The sequence below is a fragment of the Rana temporaria genome, chromosome 5, assembly GCF_905171775.1.
Source record: "Rana temporaria chromosome 5, aRanTem1.1, whole genome shotgun sequence".
NCBI classification, from domain to species: Eukaryota; Metazoa; Chordata; class Amphibia; order Anura; family Ranidae; genus Rana; species Rana temporaria.
Window position 1 is genome coordinate 297675076 of NC_053493.1, and position 19672 is coordinate 297694747.

Here is a 19672-nt window from a genome sequence, read left to right on the forward strand (position 1 = left end):
TCAAAGGCAGGAGCCCCATTCACATGGTGGTTAGCTCAACCTGGACACGGGAGGGTCCACGGACGGAGGAGAGACCCACTTTACTAAAAAGGTCCTCCACAAAGGGATAACTGGTCGCAATGCAAAAACTGTCTGCGGCGTATCCCATTCCTTGTAGAACAAACTGTACCAAAAAAGGAACACAAGGAAAACATTGTCAGTGCGTGGCGGTTTGCGGGACCCAAAAAGGACTGGCACAGCAGGTGCCCCCGCCCCATCCTCAAATACTGAGTATCACGCTTGCAGAAAAAAATAGCTCCAACAATTCCTATCAGTAACCGACCCTGAATCAGAGTCGCTCTCACTGTGCTCGTGTGATAAGCCCGCATCATCTGACAATACAGAGTGTCAGAGATAACCCCAGAAGCAGGCCAGGGAGGGGGGCGCTAATATACCCCCCATTTGGCCACCAGTCGCTTCAAACCTGGCGAGAAAAACCACCACCGACATTGCCATAGCAGATGTGGCAGGGGGAGGGGCAGCAAGGGTTAACACAGGTTTACAGGGGAAGAAGTACCCTTCCAGGCTCCATAACGCCCCCGCTGTGTCACCCAACTGCAAAGCAGAAATACCCACGGCCATCTCCCGGCCTCACAGAGTATGGGGGCCCCCAGGGAAACTCACCACCTCACCCAGGTGCAGCGCAGTCTGAGAGGAGCCTAAGTGTGCAGAGAAGCCGACTGTGCTGCGACTGTCCCTCAGGCAGATTTGCGGTCTTTCCTGCAGCGCTAAAGCGGCCACACGAGGCCAAACGATTTCTAAGATGGCCGCAGAATGTGTAAAAAAGCACAGGACCACATGAAAATGGCCGCCGAGCTATATAAAGCGCGACTCCGGCAAAATGGCGGCCATTGCGCATTTAAAAAGACAGTGGCACACAAAATCACCATAGCACACAAAAAGGCCCTGTAGTGAACACACACAGCCCCCTGCAGTGAACACACTCAGCCCCCGCTACGCACACAGGTCCAGGTGTACCAGAGACCCCAGAAAACCCCCCCTCACAGCCGCTACCCAAATGGGAAAGGATGGAGAGGAAATAAGGGAGAGAGGAAAGCAGGGCAAGCCCTCAGGCGACCTCCCAGGGGAAAATTCCAGCCAGACCACTTACCTGAGCAAGGGGCCATTACTTACCCGTCCTGCGACCACCGGCTGGAGGTATCCCAGACAGAACCAACATCCGCTAAACGGCATGGCTGTCGGCCAGACACACTGTGACAAAGCCATAAAAGACCGGTCATATGTGTGCCCTAGAACAAGATGTTCCCCAGCCGCCCCTGGAGCAACGGGGCCTGTCGTGGACGTCCCAAAGCTGAGCTGAGGGCCGGCACACGCTCGATGGCCGAACATGGGGGGACTACAGGAGTCAAGACCCAGCCTGTCACCCAGTCGGCTGTTGATAGAAGAATCACAGGATTCAAAAATGCAGGAACAAAATAATAAAAAGCGAGAAAAAGCGAGAAAAAAATCTCCAGAGTACAAGACTCCAGAAGTGCCTGACCTCTCCTGTCGTTAGGCAGGAAAAAACTGAGGCTGCTAGAGCAGGGTATGGGTTATACCCGGGGGGCCACGCCCCCTGGAAGGAGCTGCACTGAGGAATCTGTTGTTAACACTTAAAGTGCTTTTTTTCTGCTTAAACTCTTCTAAAGGAAGCGGATATAACCCTACTGTCAAAGGATGCTGTGTCCGTCCATGAACGGAAGAGAAATAATGGTGGCCACACAAAATATTGACATTTTGGCCCAATTTGGACATTTTCACTTAGGGGTGTACTCACTTTTGTTGCCATTGGTTTACACATTAATGGATGTGTGTGGAGTTATTTTGAGGGGACAAGAAATGTACACTGTTATACAAGCTGTACACTCACTACTTTACATTGCAGCAAAGTGTAATTTCTTCAGTGTTGTCACATGAAAAGATAAATTAAAATATTTACAAAATTGTGAGGGGTGTACTCACTTTTGTGAGATACTGTACATTTAAAGGGATACATTTTTCTTTAACTTTTCTTGCGCTAAAGGTGCCAATAGCAGCAATTTTTTTTTAAACTACCATTTTTGGTTTTCGGCCAAGTGCATCCTGCATTTTCGGTGTCGGTACTGAAAATTTCCAATCGGTGCACCTCTAATACAAACTTAAGCATCTCCAATGCAAACAATTTATTTCTAAAGTGTGTTCTATTTGACTATTCAAAACTTGCACTGCACAGACGAAAACATGAAATTTAGAGTTTTGGCAAGCTTATTGGATTTTGGTCACAAGAGCACAACGCATATATGAAAATAATGGAAAAATTGATGTGACGAAGGCCTAATCTTTTCAAAAACAATTAAAATAGTAAAACATACTCACCTACAATCTTAAAGGTAATCTTTTTACATGGAAGAGTTTTTCCTGCATACTTGTCAGCATTACTTTCATTTAATACAACTTGTAGTTTCAGTGTATACACACCAAGCTTGGTTATGTTCTCTAAAAGAAATACATTGCATATAAAAAGATAAACAGCCCTCATATGAAGAAAATCTGTATGATCAAATACAAATAAATAGGGATGGTAAAACAATTACCCATTTTTTTAAACCAGTAGGGCCACTTTCCACCATGCTGACTGATATGAGAAATTACGTCTTTTTCCCCACTTGGTGCTGTAATATACAAGACATAAACAAAGTGACCTACATGACAGAGTGAATTTATGGGTAAAGGCGACATGGTACAACAAACAGACTTTGGCCAAAAAGAAATAAAAATAAAAATATACCCATCTTTAATTCACAGAACATAATACAAAGTGCTTTATACACATTTCCCTGAAATATGAATTAACTACACCATCCAACATTTATCTAAATTCAAAATAAATACTTTATATATTTAAAGGGTAACTCGACTTTCGTGGTAAAGAAAATTAGCAAAACAAATATATATATAGCATATACAATTGCGACACAAGTCACATTGTAATTATTATTATTATACAGGATTTATATAGCGCCAACAGTTTACGCAGCGCTTTACAACATCAGGATTGAATGTTATTAAAAATTACCCTTCCTTTTCAATCTGCAACGATGTAATTTTCTGCAAAATGCCAAGCAATATGGCCACCTGGAGAAGTTCTGTACATTCCCCCCCCCCCCCATACAAATCACATTTTAAACATTCCCTACAAATGTGCCGATATTTTGGCACCACCCATCAAGCAGCTGATTAACCAGTCATTCAGGGAAGGCATAGTGCCCATCCTGTTGAAACAAGGTATAATCAAACCCATCTTAAAGAAACCCACCCTTGACCCCAAAGACCCTGAACACCGTCGTCCCATAACAGGCCTGAATGTCTTCTCCAAGGTGATGGAGAAAGTAGTGGTACAACAGCTGCAACAGCATTTAGACACCCATAATTTGCTCGATCCTTATGAATCGGGTTTCCGTCCAGGATACGGGATGGAAACAGCATTGCTCAAAATATGGGATGATGCTCTCGAGGCCGCAGACGAAGGAGAATCTTGTCTTCTAGTACTGTTGGACCTTAGCGCAGCTTTTGACACGGTAGACCACAAACTATTACTGACTCGGCTAGCTGAAGTAGCCAAAGTCGCGGAATGTGACCTATCCTGGTTCTCCTCCTTTTTGGAAAACCGATCACAAGTAGTGAAACTGGGACCGTTCACCTGTGAAAAACGCATGGTATCATGCGGAGTCCCTCAAGGATCCCCTCTGTCGCCGGTGCTGTTTAATATCTATCTCCACCCTCTTTTTGAAATCATCAGCAGCCAAAAGCTGCTCTACCACTCTTATGCGGATGACACACAATTGGATTTTCGCATCTGCAACAAAAAGGATCATCATCTCGGTCTAGAGAAATGCCTCTCTTTGATAGAGAACTGGATGACAAAGAGTCATCTTAAACTCAATGGTTCGAAAACAGAACTTCTCCTGTTTCACGCCAATCGGAGGAATCAACTGGCAACCACCTGGTCACCTCCGCCCATTCTGGGAAAAACCATCACCCCTAGCACCAAAGTCAAAAGTCTCGGAGTCATCTTCGACACCTACATGACAATGGATGCACAAATAGGGTCAGTAGTCAGCGGATCGCACCATCTGCTGCGCCTACTACGCAGACTTATTCCATTTATTCCTAAAGAAGACATAGCAGTCGTGGTGGGAACTATTGTTAACTCCAGACTTGACTATGCAAATGCACTTTACCTCGGACTCCCTAAGTACTATATCACTCGCCTGCAGGTCGTTCAGAATACGTCCGCGCGACTTGTGACTGGGAAAAAAAACATGGGAATCAATCTCGCCCTCACTGAAAAGCCTTCACTGGCTGCCAGTGAAAGACAGAATCACTTTCAAAGCACTCTGTCTGACGCATAAATGTATTTGGGGAAATGCCCCCAAATATCTATGCGAAAAAATAAAAGCTTACAACCCCAATCGCGTTCTGCGATCCTCCAACCAAAATGTACTCCAAATCCCCAAAACCAGATACAAGTCCAAAGGAGAAAGAAGATTTGCTGTCCAAGGCCCTCGACTTTGGAACACTTTACCAACATCCATTCGGTTGGAGGAGAACCACTTGGCCTTTAGGAGAAAGATCAAAACCCATCTCTTTTGAGGTCAAAGGAGAAATGGTCAAACAAGCGCCCAGAGGCGATTCAGTTCGCATGTGCAGCGCTATATAAGTTTTTCACTCACTGCAACAAGAATTCGATTTTTGGTGAGATACTCTTAAAAGGAAAATCATGCCTAAAAGGGATACAGACCCTGCAACTTTCCTTATTAGAACCATGCAGGTACAGCAGCTGATTGATAATTATAAAACCACTTACAGATTCACTTTGCACATTCAGAATACCAAAAGGTAGAAATCTGCAACAAAGCTTCTTAAAATTCCTGCAATGTACATAGATCACCCAGAGGGGAATGTTTTTTTTCTCACCAAAAGTGGAGTTACACTTTAAGTATAACAATCCTTAGCTGTAGTGGTTGCATTTCTATTATTATGTCAGGCCTTTATTTTTACCCAGTGATTCTGACATTACCACACACAATCTTTTAATAAATGTATTTTAATGAACCTAAAAACGTACAATATCGTGAAACGATGCAGCTCCAGTAAATATAACAGAAACATACATAAAAACAAATAAGAAAAACAGTTTTCAATGTGCCAAATGTGAAGTCTCTCTTCAATAAAAGTCCATATACTGTATATTCAGATTGTGTAATGAAAACACCATCTTAATCAAATGCACACTCACCAGACCATAAACTGTAACGAACAGCAAGCACAGCATGTTTCTCAGGCACAGATCTTCCCCAGGTGTACACACTTCCACTCCGGAAATACTCCTCTTAGGCAGCAGCAAAGGGCAACACCTACTGGACCCACAGAGAGCCACGGATGACTCGGGATCATACAGCAAAAGGAATTCAGCACTGGGATTCCGCCCCGACTAGTTTAGTCCAAATGGACAGTCTCAAGGGGTCGTAGTCAGGTTGGAATCCCAGTGCTGACATCATGCCACTGTATGATTCAGGGTTGTCAGCTCTCTCATTGAGTTTTACTGTGTTTTTTCACTGTGACATTGTTCTAATTAGATCAGTGGGAGTTGCCTTTTGCTGCTTCTTAGGAGGAGTAATTGCAGAGTGGTGGAGCATACACCTGGGAAATCTGTGCCTCGGAAACATGCTGTTTTTGCTGTACCTGTTACACCTGCTGGTTGGTGGAAGATCTTTTTTATTGGAATATATATGGAATTTTACTTACGAGAGACTTCACATTTGGCACATTGAACACTGTTTACTTATTTTTTTAATGTTTTTGTTATATTCACTGGGCCTGCATCATTACACCCAATCTTTTGCAAAGACGACAACACTCACTCAGTGTAGGTTCCCTTTACTGTGTGTCGGAAATAAGTGCAAAATTGTGGACATTTCTGACCTGCAGAGAAACATGCTGCTCTTCGGCACGTGTGTTTGCACATGCCAGATCGGTGCAACACAAAAATAAAAAAAAGGATCGGGGACTTCTTGCTTTGCGTTTTTTGCAGGAAGGGAAGCCCATTGAAATGGGCTGTCCTACATGCAGAATGCAGCCACAGTGATGTGAATCTAGCATGACTTACTGCACTGTATCAATGGAGGAACAAAGTTGTTACCCAAGGACAGGAAGAGTATTAAATAGTAACTCCACTTTTGTTGAGAAAAAAAATTCCCCCCTGGGTGATCCATGTATCTTGCAAGGATTTTAACAAACTTTGTTATAGATTCCTACCTTTTGTTATTCTGAAGATATAGCCGTTTGTCTGTGTGAGGAAGGGGAAAGGAGAAGAGGAGGGAACGGTCACATGACAGGCAGGGAAAGAGAAGAAAATTAAAAATAAGGAAAAGAGAAAAAATAAATAAAGTGAATCCATTCGGGGTTTAGCCACCAACCATTCTTGGAGTAATCTCTGTGTGTCCGTAACCTGCAAATAGGCGAGCCAGGGGGACAATTTTTTTTTTTACCCAAAGAGGGACTGTTTATCTCGCAAGACGCTCACAATTTATTTATTTAACTTGATCCACGCGAGTTTACCTTTCATTAAAGCTATATCTACGACTGGATTTTTCTATGCCGTCGCAATATCAATTTTGTCCGCTAGGAACATATTAACCACTTCATTACTGGGCACTTAAACCCCCTTCGTGCCCAGACCAATTTTCAGCTTTAAGCGCTGACGCATTTTAAATGACAATTGCGCGGTCATACAACACTGTACCCAAATGATATTTTTATCATTTTTTCCCCACAAAAAGAGCTTTCTTTTGGTGGTATTTGATCATCTCTGCGATTTTTATTTTTTTGCGCTATAAACATAAAAAGACAGAAAATTTTGAAAAAAAACACAATATTTTTTACTTTTTGTTATAATAATATCCCAATTTTTAAAAAAAATAAATAAAAATTTCCCTTGGTTTAGGCCGATATGTATTCTTCTACATATTTTTGTTAAAAAAAAAAATCGCAATAGGCGCATATTGATTGGTTATGTTTTTTTTTTTTTTTTTACCAGTAATGGCGGCTATCTGCGATTTTTTTTTGCCAGGCCTGCGATATTGCGGCTGACATATGGGACACTTTTGACACACTTTTGGGACCATTCACATTTATACAGCGATCAGTGCTATAAAAATGCACTAATTACTGTATAAATGTGACTGGCAGTGAAGGGGTTAACACTAGGGGGTGAGGAAGGGGTTAAATGTGTATCCTGGATGTGTTCTAAATGTGTGGGGGGAGGGGACTGACTGGGGGAGGTGACAGATGCTGTGTCCCTATGTACAAGGGACACAGATCGGTCTCCTCTCTCCCTGACAGGATGTGGAGCTCTGTGTTTACACACAGAGCTCCACGCCCCTGCTGTCACCGCTGAACGCGGGTACCTGGTGGACATCGCGGCCGCCAGGCACACGCATCGGCTTCCCAGCGATGCGCTGGGCACAGTGTTTCCCCGCTGCGTGTCCCTAGCGGCGTGCACGGGGAATGTAAACAGGATGTCCAGGGACGTCCACCCGGCACTTGAGAGCCGCGCTGTGGACATCTTTAGTCTATAGCGCGGATCAGAAGTGGTTAAGGTCTGTGCGTGTTGTGGGACATTTTTTGACTGGTTTGTTCAGTAGGGCAATGATTACAACTTTAGTAACATTGACTGTGACGGTATCGGTATGATATCCCCGTCAAGCATTCCCTCCTCTCCATACAAGAACATCACAGGATTCCCCACACATGAGTCAAGACTGGATGCTGGAACCAAGACACTTTATTGACACAAAAAACTCAGCTTATATGTGGTTACAGCCTGTTAGGAACGCCCCCCTCACACAGTGGGGTTTCCCATACAGATTATAGGAGACAAGTCGGAGCCGACCCTGCAGACACGTTTCTTTAGATAAAGACATCACTGGAGTTAATTACTACACTGAAGCAATCAGAATAATTAACATACTACTTCTCTAATCATTTAGCCTGATGATACAATACACATCTTTTAAGGGTAAACACAGATCTTCTTTACACAACACAATAGATCAATTAACCTTTAGAATAGTGAGGGGACATTAGCACGTCAATAACCTGTCAGAGGAATGAATCACACATGAAATTCCTTTCTACCTCTACCCATGGCTAGCAGGGAGCAGTACACTGAGACATATAGGCAAATGTATCACAATGGCCCCCCTTTTGCTCCCTGCTCTGGCAAATCCGGTTGGACCTTCCCTGGTCCAGTAGGGTTGACGGGTTCAGAGCTTTTAGTCCGAGGTTAACTCCGTTTGGCATGACTGACCTCCCTTGACAACTGCTTCAGACTCAGGTATATCACCGGGTCGTCAGATCACACGCCGGTCAGTCCCCAAGTCTTTGTGCGATCTGCAAAGTCACCAGAAGTCAGTGTGAGGACAGCGAATGGGTCTGTGCGCCGCCGTCTAGGTGTCCCGCTATGGGAGGGGGCAGGTTATGGCTCTGAAGTGACAATCACAGGAGATTCATAAAAAGAAAAAGTTATATTTGTTGTAGCACTGGTGCTCAGAGTCCGGGGGGGGGGGGGAGAGGGGACTCAGAGCCCCATAAGGTCAGCCACCCCCTGCTCCCTCCGCAGCCGCCGGTTCTCCTCTTGGAGCTTCTCCAGCTTCATCTCCAGTTCATGGAGCCTGGGGGGGTCAGCCCGCTGTGACCTCAGGTGGTTGTTCTCCTCCTCCATGCGGCTTATGCACTCCTCCAGCTCCATGTACTCACGGATCAGCTCCTGCTTGCTCATGTCCTGCAGGCTCTCCACGTGGTCCTTCATCATCAGGAACTGGGTGGTGGTGTAAGGGGCCACCGGTGGGCCCTTGGCGAACATCTCGGCCCGCATCTGGGACGCCCGTTGCGACTCCCTCTCCTCCAGTCGCTTCTTCTCCTCCCAGGTCAGCTTGTTATACGGCTTCCAGGACCTCTTCTTCTTGAAGGGTGGCCGGCGGTGCCTCTTTCTGCCCAGCTCCCTCCAGGGCCCCTCCGGCTCAGGGCTGGAGTCCATGACCAGCTGACAATGGTGTTCCCTGTTGTCCGTAATAGCAGATTGTACCATGAGGGCTTCGTAAGGGGTGCCCAATGGTTCTTCCCGACCCCGCTCCTGGGGATCCCAAGCCGAGTCTACACAATGGGCTGCTGCTGGTGGGCGGTACCCAGGTTGAGACCAATTTGACCTGGTGTTGTCATTCATGGGGCAATTCTGCTTGAAGTGACCCAACTGTTTGCACCGGAAGCAGCGTTGTTCGTTGTCCTCCTGGCGTGGATAGCGAGGGCTAGATGTCACCGGTCTGTTAGGAGGTTGGTATCTAGCGGCTGGTGGGTGGGAGGGCACCGTTTGTGGTGGAGGTTGTTCCTGTGGTGTGATCTGGTTCGTCTTGCGAGTATCCGCATATTCATCCGCCAACTTAGCGGCCTCTGGTAGAGTCATGGGCCTGCGATCTCTCACCCAATCCTTGACGTTCGTCTGGATGTGATTGTAAAATTGCTCCAGGAGCATTAGTTGCAAAATGTCCTCTGCGGTGGTGGCCTGGCTGCTGTTAACCCAGTTAGAGGCCGACAGGGACAGCTGGCATGCCCATTCTGCGTAAGAGTCTTTCGTGGTTTTGCGTGAGTCCCTGAACTTCTGTCGGTGGGACTCTGGGGTTACTGCATAACGAGCCAGGAGCACTTCTTTAACCCGGGCGTAGCTATGGATATCCTGATCTGGCACGGTCCGGAAAGCATCAGAAGCTTTGCCTGACAGTTTGCCTGACAATATTGCAACCCACTCTCTTCTAGCTATTCGGTGCAGGTTACATTGTCGCTCAAAATCCGCCAGGTAGTTATCAATTTCACAGTCCTTTTCATCAAAAGCTTTAAAAGCGCTAAACGGAATCTTCCTTGCGTCTGCTGTGCTGTACTCACTGTTCGGAGAAGGTGCGGCTGCTTGTTGGACTGCTGCCAGTTTTAACTGTAGTTCTGCGTCCCTTATTTGTTTATCCTTCTGTAGTTCTGCGTCCCTTATTTCTTTAGCCTCCTCCGCTAACAGGTCCATCACTTTCAGCACCACATCCGGCGTTGGGTTCGGGCCGAACCACGCTAGCTTCTCTCTCATTAGCTTGTTGGCTGGCGATTCCTCCTCCTGAATCACTGGTGTATCCATCTCTTGTACTGCTGGCGTTGCTGCAATACCGTCCTCCTGGTCTATCTCCATTGATTCCGCTATGATGACCCGCTTGGTTTTGTTGCTAGCAATCCTTCCAGTAGTTCTTCCAGTGTCTGCTTGGAATCCGGGTGTGAAGGAGAGTAGAAGGGAAGATCCTGCTGCTGCCAACCAATTTGTGACGGTATCGGTATGATATCCCCGTCAAGCATTCCCTCCTCTCCATACAAGAACATCACAGGATTCCCCACACATGAGTCAAGACTGGATGCTGGAACCAAGACACTTTATTGACACAAAAAACTCAGCTTATATGTGGTTACAGCCTGTTAGGAACGCCCCCCTCACACAGTGGGGTTTCCCATACAGATTATAGGAGACAAGTCGGAGCCGACCCTGCAGACACGTTTCTTTAGATAAAGACATCACTGGAGTTAATTACTACACTGAAGCAATCAGAATAATTAACATACTACTTCTCTAATCATTTAGCCTGATGATACAATACACATCTTTTAAGGGTAAACACAGATCTTCTTTACACAACACAATAGATCAATTAACCTTTAGAATAGTGAGGGGACATTAGCATGTCAATAACCTGTCAGAGGAATGAATCACACATGAAATTCCTTTCTACCTCTACCCATGGCTAGCAGGGAGCAGTACACTGAGACATATAGGCAAATGTATCACATTGACCATTGTAACTGTAAATATAAAGGAATGTACCCTAACCTAAAAGCGAGCTTTGGGACAAGACTACCATACGTGCAGAAACGTACCTATCTGGCCACAGCCCTTGAAACAGGAGTCTAAAGGGCCTGTATAGGGTCATTTTTAATAACATTCAAACACAATACGACTTGAGTCGCAATTGTATATGACATATTTTATTTGCAATTTTTCCCCCCACAAAAGTGCAGTTACCCTTTAAGGTATCTCTCCAGCCAAAATTCAAAGACTATATAATGCAACTTTCTCTCCTCCTTTTCTTACTTTATGGTACTTGGGCGATATGAGCTTTGGATCTTGCTATTTTCCTCATGAAGACACTAGTTTGTCTTTTTCTAACAATGCTATGCAGCTGTAAATGGCTGATTTCCATCCAGCATTCCCTGTAGGCTTAGCACTCGTCAGCTGCTTCCCTCCCTTGTTCTTGTGCCCCATTCTCAGTAACGTAAAGGTAATCACTTATATTGAAAAGCTGATCACCACCTTTAAAAACCTGTACCAAGCTCACAGATGCAGCCGGGGCTTGTACTAACCACTCGAAGTCCCCACAGCTTATAAATGGCATGTGGACGGCAGGTGGTTAAAGCCAACTTGTTGCTATTCCCTTCCCAGGCAAAGCACAGGTTTGCTGTAAAGTACAGTTGAAAGCAATAACAACAATGTTATTAGAAGATTTTAGTTTCCAGCCGATGATAGAAAAAAAAACGCAAATACCAACTAAAACTATAGGTAAATTATTTATTTATTTTTTTAATCGTGTAAGGAAGAGTTATAACCCGTCAGTTTTATTTTTTATTTTTTGCCCTCTGTGCCCTATTGAGGAGATTTTCCTCAACAGCAAGTTAGAGTAAATCCCTAAAAATTAGGGGAATCTCTTGGGGCCACCCAGGTCACCAGAACTAGAGTTCCCATTAGATGGTTTACTTTCTATTACTGGTGTGATTACTGTTCTACAGCCCAACATCTGGGATTTTCTATTACTTTCAATGATAATGGTCAACATGAAAAATAGAGGGTGAATCTCCCTAACAGGGGAAGACTTGGCAATGAAACCCTGACAGGCATTCTAATTCCTCTCTACTCTGCAAATTAGGGAAATCTTATTGGGGGGGGGGGTTCAGAACTAGTGTCCACATTGGAAGATTTCTGGGGACAACCCAAAATTTTGAATTTTCGTTTACTTTCACCTTCAGTAATAATGGAAAATGGCCAAATAAAGAAGGTAAATCTTCATAATGGGAACACAGATAGCAATAAAAACTGGCAGGTGTTCTAATCCCTCTTCCCTCTATTGAAAAAAAAGTTTTGCCTTAGTTATACATTAAGAAAAACAATACTGTAACCAGGTATGAATGTAGACCTTTATCTGCTTCCAGCATGCTGTTCACTTACATTGCAACAGAACCTTTAGTTCCACCAAAAGTTTCTTTGCAGCTCCATGACTTGCACCCGGGAGCTTCTGCACAGCCTCCCCCTTCTTATTGAAGATCTCAACTCGTATTGCCCCTGTCAACAAAGAGTTTTTGCTTAGAAACAGTGGTCTGGTTCATCAACATGTTTATTAATTCTAATACACTTCTGTGTGATCAACAAAAGAAATTAGTAGAATATGTCCAGAGGAAAAAAAATGAAAATACATTTTACTCTCCGTTTCTTAATTATAGTGAGTATTGATCAGAATCTGTCAGGTTTATATTAACCACTTCAGCCCCGGAAGGATTTGCCCCCTTAACAACCAGGCCATTTTTACAATACGGCACTGCGTCACTTTAACTGACAACAGAATGTATGTCCTTTTTCCCCCACGAATATAGCTTTTTGGTTGTACCTCTGCGGTTTTAATTTTTTGTACTATAAACAAATAGGATTTTTTGCACTCACCGTAAAATACTTTTCTTTGTTGTCCATGGACGGACAAAGCCTCCTCAATTATTGACAAGTGGGTTATGTTCCCTGTTTACAGGAGAGGACTAGGCAGAAACATGTTAGATATACATGTCATTTTAAACAGAGCTGAACAGCCCCGCCAAGGGGGCGGTCCCTCCGGACATAACCCTCCTCCCTGCAGCATGCAGCCTCAGTTCGTAACAAGCAGTACAAACCTAAAAAGGAGGGGTGGGTGCTGTGTCTGTCCATGGACGACAAAGAAAAGGATTTTACGGTGAGTACAAAAAATCCTATTTTCTCTTGTCGTCCATGGACGGACACAGCCTCCTCAATTATTGACAAGTGGGACGTCCCCAAGCAGTGTAAAAAAAATGAGGGGTGGGAAACGGTATCAGTCAAAAAAAAACACACAAGTTCACCCAAAACAGGCAAAGCTCCTCAACGGAGGAGATGCAACTTTAAACAGCCGCCTGCAAAACCTTGCGGCCGAAGGAAGCATCTGAAGATGCACTCGCATCAACCTTGTAAAATTTTGAAAAAGTGTGAACGGACGACCAAGTCGCCGCTTTACACACCTGTGAGACAAACGCTTGATGTCAGAAAGCCCAGGATGCACCAATTGCCCTGGTCGAATGTGCCGTGACCGGAAAGGGGGGCGCCCGCCCCCTAAGACCATAAGCATGTATGACAGTCTGTCTGATCCACTGAGAAATGGTGGCTGACGAGACCACCAGGCCCTTTTGTGGACCAGATACCGACACAAAAAGTGAGTCAGACCTCCGAAACTGAGCCGAAGCTGACAGGTACACCCGCAGAGCGCGTCTAAGGAATGAAGTGCAACCTCCCTAGCATGCACTGGCCGAGGACACAAGGACGGAAGCACAATGTCCTCATTAAGGTGAAAAGATGAAACCACCTTCAGAAAAAAGGAAGGTCGCGGGCGTAACACCGCCTTATCCTTATGGAGGACCAAGTATGGCGACTTGCAGGACAAAGCCGCCAGCTCAGAAACCCTTCTGACAGATGTAATGGCCACCAAGAAGGCCACCTTCTGAGAAAGCGTCAAGAGAGGAATCTCTCTGATGTCCTCGAAGGGAGTTTTCTGAAGGACCGAGAGCACCAGGTTCAAATCCCATGGGGGAAGAGGTGGTCTAAAAGGGGGAAGTATATGAAGAACCCCCTGCAGAAAAAAGTACCCACCAGAGAATAGGCCACTGAAAGAAAACAGCCAAAGCTGAAATCTGGCCCTTAATGGTGCTTAAGGCAAACTTTTGATCCACGCCACGCTGTAAAAACAGCAGAATTCTGGATACCAAATACGTCCGTGGACGTCAACCCATCTCTTCGCACATAGAGATGTAGGCCTTCCAAGTGCGATGGTAAAATCTTCCTAGAGGAAGACTTCCTAGCCCGCAGCATAGTTGGAATGACAGAGTCGGAAAGACCTCGGTCCCTTAGAACCTGGCTTTTAACTGAAAAGGGAGGAAGGATCTCAGCCACCAATTCAGAGAAGCCCTGACCAGATGGCTGACCTGAATCTGACGATCCAGCGACGATGGGGATCTGTTCCACTTGGACAGGATCTCCCTCTGTAGTACTCGAGTGTGGAATTGGGCGTACGGTACAGCCTCGAACGAGGCCACCATGAGGCCCAGAACTCGCATACAAAATCGGAGAGACGGCCATTTGCGGGACGTTAAAACTCTCACAGCAGACTGGAGCGTCTGCAACTTTTCCAGGGGTAGAAAGACCCTCACTTCCGAGGAGTCCAGAATCAACCCCAGGTATTCCAAACGCTGAGTCGGAACCAGGACCGACTTCTGAATGATTAAGACCCACCAGAATTCTCGGAGGGTCTGGCTGGTTATAGACACGTCCTCCCTTAATTCTGAGCCAGAAGCTGCTCTCAGAAGATGATGGTCTAAGTAGCCCGCGATGGCAATGCCTCGCTGTCTCAGCAAAGCTAGGATCGGCGCGAGCACCTTGGTGAAAACTCTTGGTGCTGACGCCAGGCCAAAAGGGAGGGCCACAAACTAATAGTGATCCTCCCCGATTGCAAAACGTAGAAACCTCTGGTGACTTGCGCAGATTGGGACATGCAAGTATGCGTCCTTGATGTCCAAGGACGCCAGAAAGTCCCCCGGGTGGAGCGCAGCTTCAACCGAGCGAATCGATTTCATGCGGAACTTCCTTACTTTCACGAAGACATTCAGAGCCTTGAGGTCCAGGATCGGACGGACTCCATTCCTTCTTCAGGAACAAAAAACAGATTCGAATAAAAACCCTGAAACCTGTCGTCCTGCGAAACGGGTAAAATTACTCTGCAACCTAGCAAGTCTCTTACTGCCCCCAACAGGGCAGCCAGACGAGCAGGTAGGAGAGGGAGACTTGAGGGAAAGAATCTGTTCGGGGGATAGGAAAGAAACTATCTTGTACCCCAAAGAGACCACCTCGCAGACCCATTGGTCGGAGAGCAGAGAGGTCCACCGAGTCGCGAACCTGCGAAGCCGTCCCCCCACCCATGAGTCGGGCAGGGGCAGGCCTTCATGCAGTTGCGGGCTTGGGTGCCGGTTTGTTCGGCTTCCGCACCCAGGGACGTTTCTGTCCCCCAGTTGAGGCCTTGTCGGTCTGGGAGGGTTTACAGCCGGGCCCTGACTGACGAAAATACCACTTCTGTGTGGGGAAAAAAAGGACCCGGCTTACGGCGGGGTTCCTTCCCCTTGGAGGACTGAGGGAGGAGAGTGCTCTTCCCTCCCGTGACATCCTTGATAATGTCATCCAGTGAAGACCCAAAAAGCCTCCCACCCTTGAAGGGTAAATCCGCCAGGGCTTTCTTAGAGGCCTGGTCCGCAGACCAGCATTTCAGCCAAAGTAGGCGGCGTAAAACCACCGCCGAAACGGAAGCCCTTAATATCAAGGGTGCTGCATCTAGTGAAGCATCACAAACATAGACAAGGCCCTGGACCAGCTGGTCAGCCAGTCTAATAACTTTGGATGGGAGCTGGTGCTCCTCCGCGGTCTGGCATAAAAATAGGCCACAAAGCAGACCCCAGCATGGTAAACATGGAACGAGTCAGTGCTTCGGATCTTCTATCAGTCTGATCCTTAAAAGCAGGGGTTCCCTCTATAGGGAGAGTGGTCACCTTGTTTAACCGGCAACCGGAGGGTCCACCACCAGAGAAGTCCACTTTTTTAAAAGGTTCTCCTCAAAAGGGTACCGAACCGACAGGCGGTGAGGGACTACAAAAGCCTTCTGCGGCTTTTCCCATTCCGCATCAATGAATTTATCAAAGAAGGACACATAAGGAAAAACCTTAATAGAGCGGTCCGATTTGTGTGACCCAAAGGAGACCGAACCCTCAGCGGATACCTCAGCTGCACTATCCAGCTTAAGGGAGTCCCGTACAGCATTGATAAGTTCCCTGACAAGTGCCTTATCATGCCCCGACCCAGTTAAAGGGTCTTCCTCACAAGGAAGGTCCTGGTCCAGGTCTTTAGACAAAACAGAACCAGGCACCTCAGCCGCAGCTGGATCCTGGTCTGAATCTGAACATTGCCCAGGGGATAGCGAAGGGAGGGGGCGCTTTTTACCCCCCTTACCGCACCCCGCTTCCACCCTGGCAAATGTCTCCAGGACTGCCGACAGAGTCTATTGTGGGTGCAGGAGCAGAAGTACCAGCTGCCGCCTCTGCCATACTGGTGGAAGGAGGACCAGATACTGACTCCATATGTGAGGAAAAAACTCCCAGGGCCCAGTTCAAAATGAACAGAAAAAACCCACCACTCCTGCTGCGCTGACCGGAGGGGGGGGGGGTTACCCAGGAGACTGATCAGCGCCGCTGCCCGTGTCCCGCACACCGCTGAGTGTGTGAGTAAGAAACTTAAATAGCGCAACACATGCGAACTGAATCGCCTCTGGGCGCTGTGTGAGGAGAAGCTGTGAGGTAAAGCGTGTGGTAGCCGCGGAGTGCTGTGTGAGGAGAACGGCGCTGCGCGCCATAGGAGTTAACACTAGAGGCCGAGGACTCAGGCAAGATGGCTGCTGAGCGCCCATATGGAGCCTGGCGTGGCTACAGCAAAATGGCCGCCAATGGGATTTTCAATGCAAACTGAAAATCCACAAAAAAATGGCGCCAGCGCCTTCGGAACGGCGGCAAAATACAGCATTTAAACAGGTGAAAGCATGGAAAGGCTGATTAGCCCCAAAACACCAAGAAAAGGGACCCCCAGCAGTAAAAAAAAACACATAGGCCAAGCGCAGTCCCTCAACCAGGTGCCCCTCCCCCCACCTCGACAGCATGTGGAGCAGCAGAGGGAAAAAAGGGAGCAGGGAAGGGAGGATACCCAAACCCCAGGAATGCTCAGCCGTACCACCCCATCTAAGGAGGGATTGTACTTGCCCATCCTCGCGACGACTCACTGACGCATTCCAGACAGGCGTACATGGTTAGTACACAAAAGCATTGGTTCAAAACCCGTGCATGCTCAGAATCAAGTTGACGCATGCTTGGAAGCATTGAACTTTGTTTATTTCAGCACGTTGTGTGTTTTACGTCACCGCGTTCTGACCCGGTCGGTTTTTGGAACGATGGTGTATACGCACATCAGACCATCAGTCTGCTTCAGCGGTGAACCGATTAAAGCGGTCTGTCGGACCATTCTCATTGGATGGATCGACCGTGTGTACGGGGCCCTCAGACAGACCTATCAATTTACACTTATTGGGATTTATGTAGCAGAATACATTTTGGCCAAAGTTTATGAAGAAATTCGATTTTTAAAAAAAAAAATGTATTGGATATATTTTATAGTAAAAATATTGGGGCAGATCCACGTACATCGGCGCATATATAGGCCGGCGTAGCGCATCTCATTTACGGTACGCCGGCTCAACTTAGAGAGGCAAGTACCGTATACTCAGAGTATTTGCGCCCGACGATGCGCCGGCGCAACGTAAATTCCTAGGCGTAATTGAAAGTAGGAAGGAAGTGGGCGTGTTCCATTGAAATGAGCCGTGACTCCATGCAAATGAAGGGCCGAACGGACGGCGCATGCGCCGTGACGCTGACTATGTTCAGCGCCTCTCTGCGCATGCTCAGAACTCGGCCCGGCGTAATCAGTGAGATACGAACTAGGCCCGGCGTAATTAGTGAGATACGCCCAGGGCATAAATACGCCCAGACATGCGCCCGTCCAGTGCAAAAGTACATCCGTTTTTGTTTCCCCCCCTGAAGCAAGGTACTTTTGTTCTTTTGTTTGTAGCTGTTTGTTTTAGAGCCATGTCTGCTCCAGCAGCTCCGAAGAAGAGAAAGCTCAATTATACCCGACAGGAGAAGGCGATCATTATCAGGGCCATGGCCCAGTATGATAGGTATCTCCATGGGCCAGAGAGTGCAAATACCACCCAGGCCAGGAGGAAGGAGATCCTGGCGCAGATTGCTGATAATGTTAATGCTTTGGGGAGTGAGACCAGGAGCCCCAATAACATTTTAAAAAAGATCAACGATCTGCGGCGCCTGGTCCGAGGTAAGCTGGCCAAGATGACCACTCATGCCAGGGGCACTGGAGGGGGACCAGCAACTACAGAGACGCTCACTGCTGAGGAGCAGGTGGTTGCCCAGTGCCTCCAAAGGCATCAAGTGGAGGGAGTTCCTGGCTTTGACTCCATTGAGGAGGCCTTGAGGACAGGTAAGTGTGTTTTATCTCCTATCTGGTGTGTAGCATGTGTGGGGGTGGAAGGGAACATGTGACAAGTGTGTGGATCCTCCAACATGTGAATGTTTTGTGTCATCCACAGATGTGCAGGAGGGTGCTGGGCCATCTGGCCAGTCTACACCATCCCCCGGACATCAAACTGAGTCAGACCACCTGGCAAGCCAGGAGTCCTCTGTGGAAGGGAGTGGCCACACCTCTCCTCAGGAGGTGGTTGAGGAGGAGGAGGTGATGAGTGGGAATGTGGTGAGGCTCCATTTGGAGGCGTCTTCCCCTGTTGCTGGCACCAGTCAGCCCTCCATCAGGGGTAGCCCCTCCCACTCCTCCCCCAACAGGGCTTCTCCCCCAAGGGTCTCCCCTTCTCCTAGGCCCCAAGCCACATCAGGACCCAGGAAGGTGACCAGGAAGACAAGAGGGGTGGCAGACGTTCTGCCTGAACACCTCAGGAGGGACCAGGCCAGCCAGACCCGCCATCTGGGTGAGATTGTGAGGAGTATGGACCACATGGCCCAAAGCATGGCCTCCGTGAAGGAAGCTGTGGAGGATTTGGGCTGCAATTTCTCAGCTGTGGTCACCTTCAAGTCTGATCTGCAGGCCACCACAGCAGGCGTGGGTGAGGAGGTCCACGCCCTGACAGAGGCTGTCAGGGCCAACACTGCAGCCATCCAGGCGGGGGTGAGGCTGCAGGAGGACACCAATGTGGTCCTCACCCACATCGCCCTGGCGAGACCAGGGGATGCTCCTCCTCCTCCTGATTTCCCCCCCCCATGAGTCTCCCATGAGGAGCCGGGGCCGTGGCCGCGGCAGACGTGGGGCACGGCAGCGCCGTTAATTTAAATTTTTTGTTTCTGTTCGACTCAGGTTATGAGTGTTTTATGTTTAATTTTTGTATTATACTCAGGTTATGAGTTTTTTTTTTTGGTAGCCCAAGCACACGGTTAGTAGTGCAGGCTACAGTGTGAACGATGTTTGAATGTGGGGGTGACATTCCTGCCGGAAAAGGGGTGTCACCCTCGGTCGCCGGAGAGAAGTGATCCCCTGGACCAGGGAGAAGTGATCCCCAGGTCCGTGTGAATGGTATAT

At 47.3% G+C, this 19672-nt stretch overlaps 1 protein-coding gene across 1 annotated transcript in view; it reads right to left on the minus strand.

Annotated features, from left to right (window-relative positions):
• The window catches only part of SMCHD1 (structural maintenance of chromosomes flexible hinge domain containing 1), a 504574-nt gene that overhangs the window by 316749 nt on the left and 168153 nt on the right, over positions 1-19672 (minus strand). Inside the window, exons 17-19 of the mRNA XM_040354031.1 lie at positions 12383-12496; positions 2613-2690; positions 2395-2514 (exon numbers count right to left, since the gene is read on the minus strand). Coding sequence (XP_040209965.1) covers positions 2395-2514; positions 2613-2690; positions 12383-12496 — 312 coding nt within the window. The remainder of the gene's footprint in view (positions 1-2394; positions 2515-2612; positions 2691-12382; positions 12497-19672) is intronic.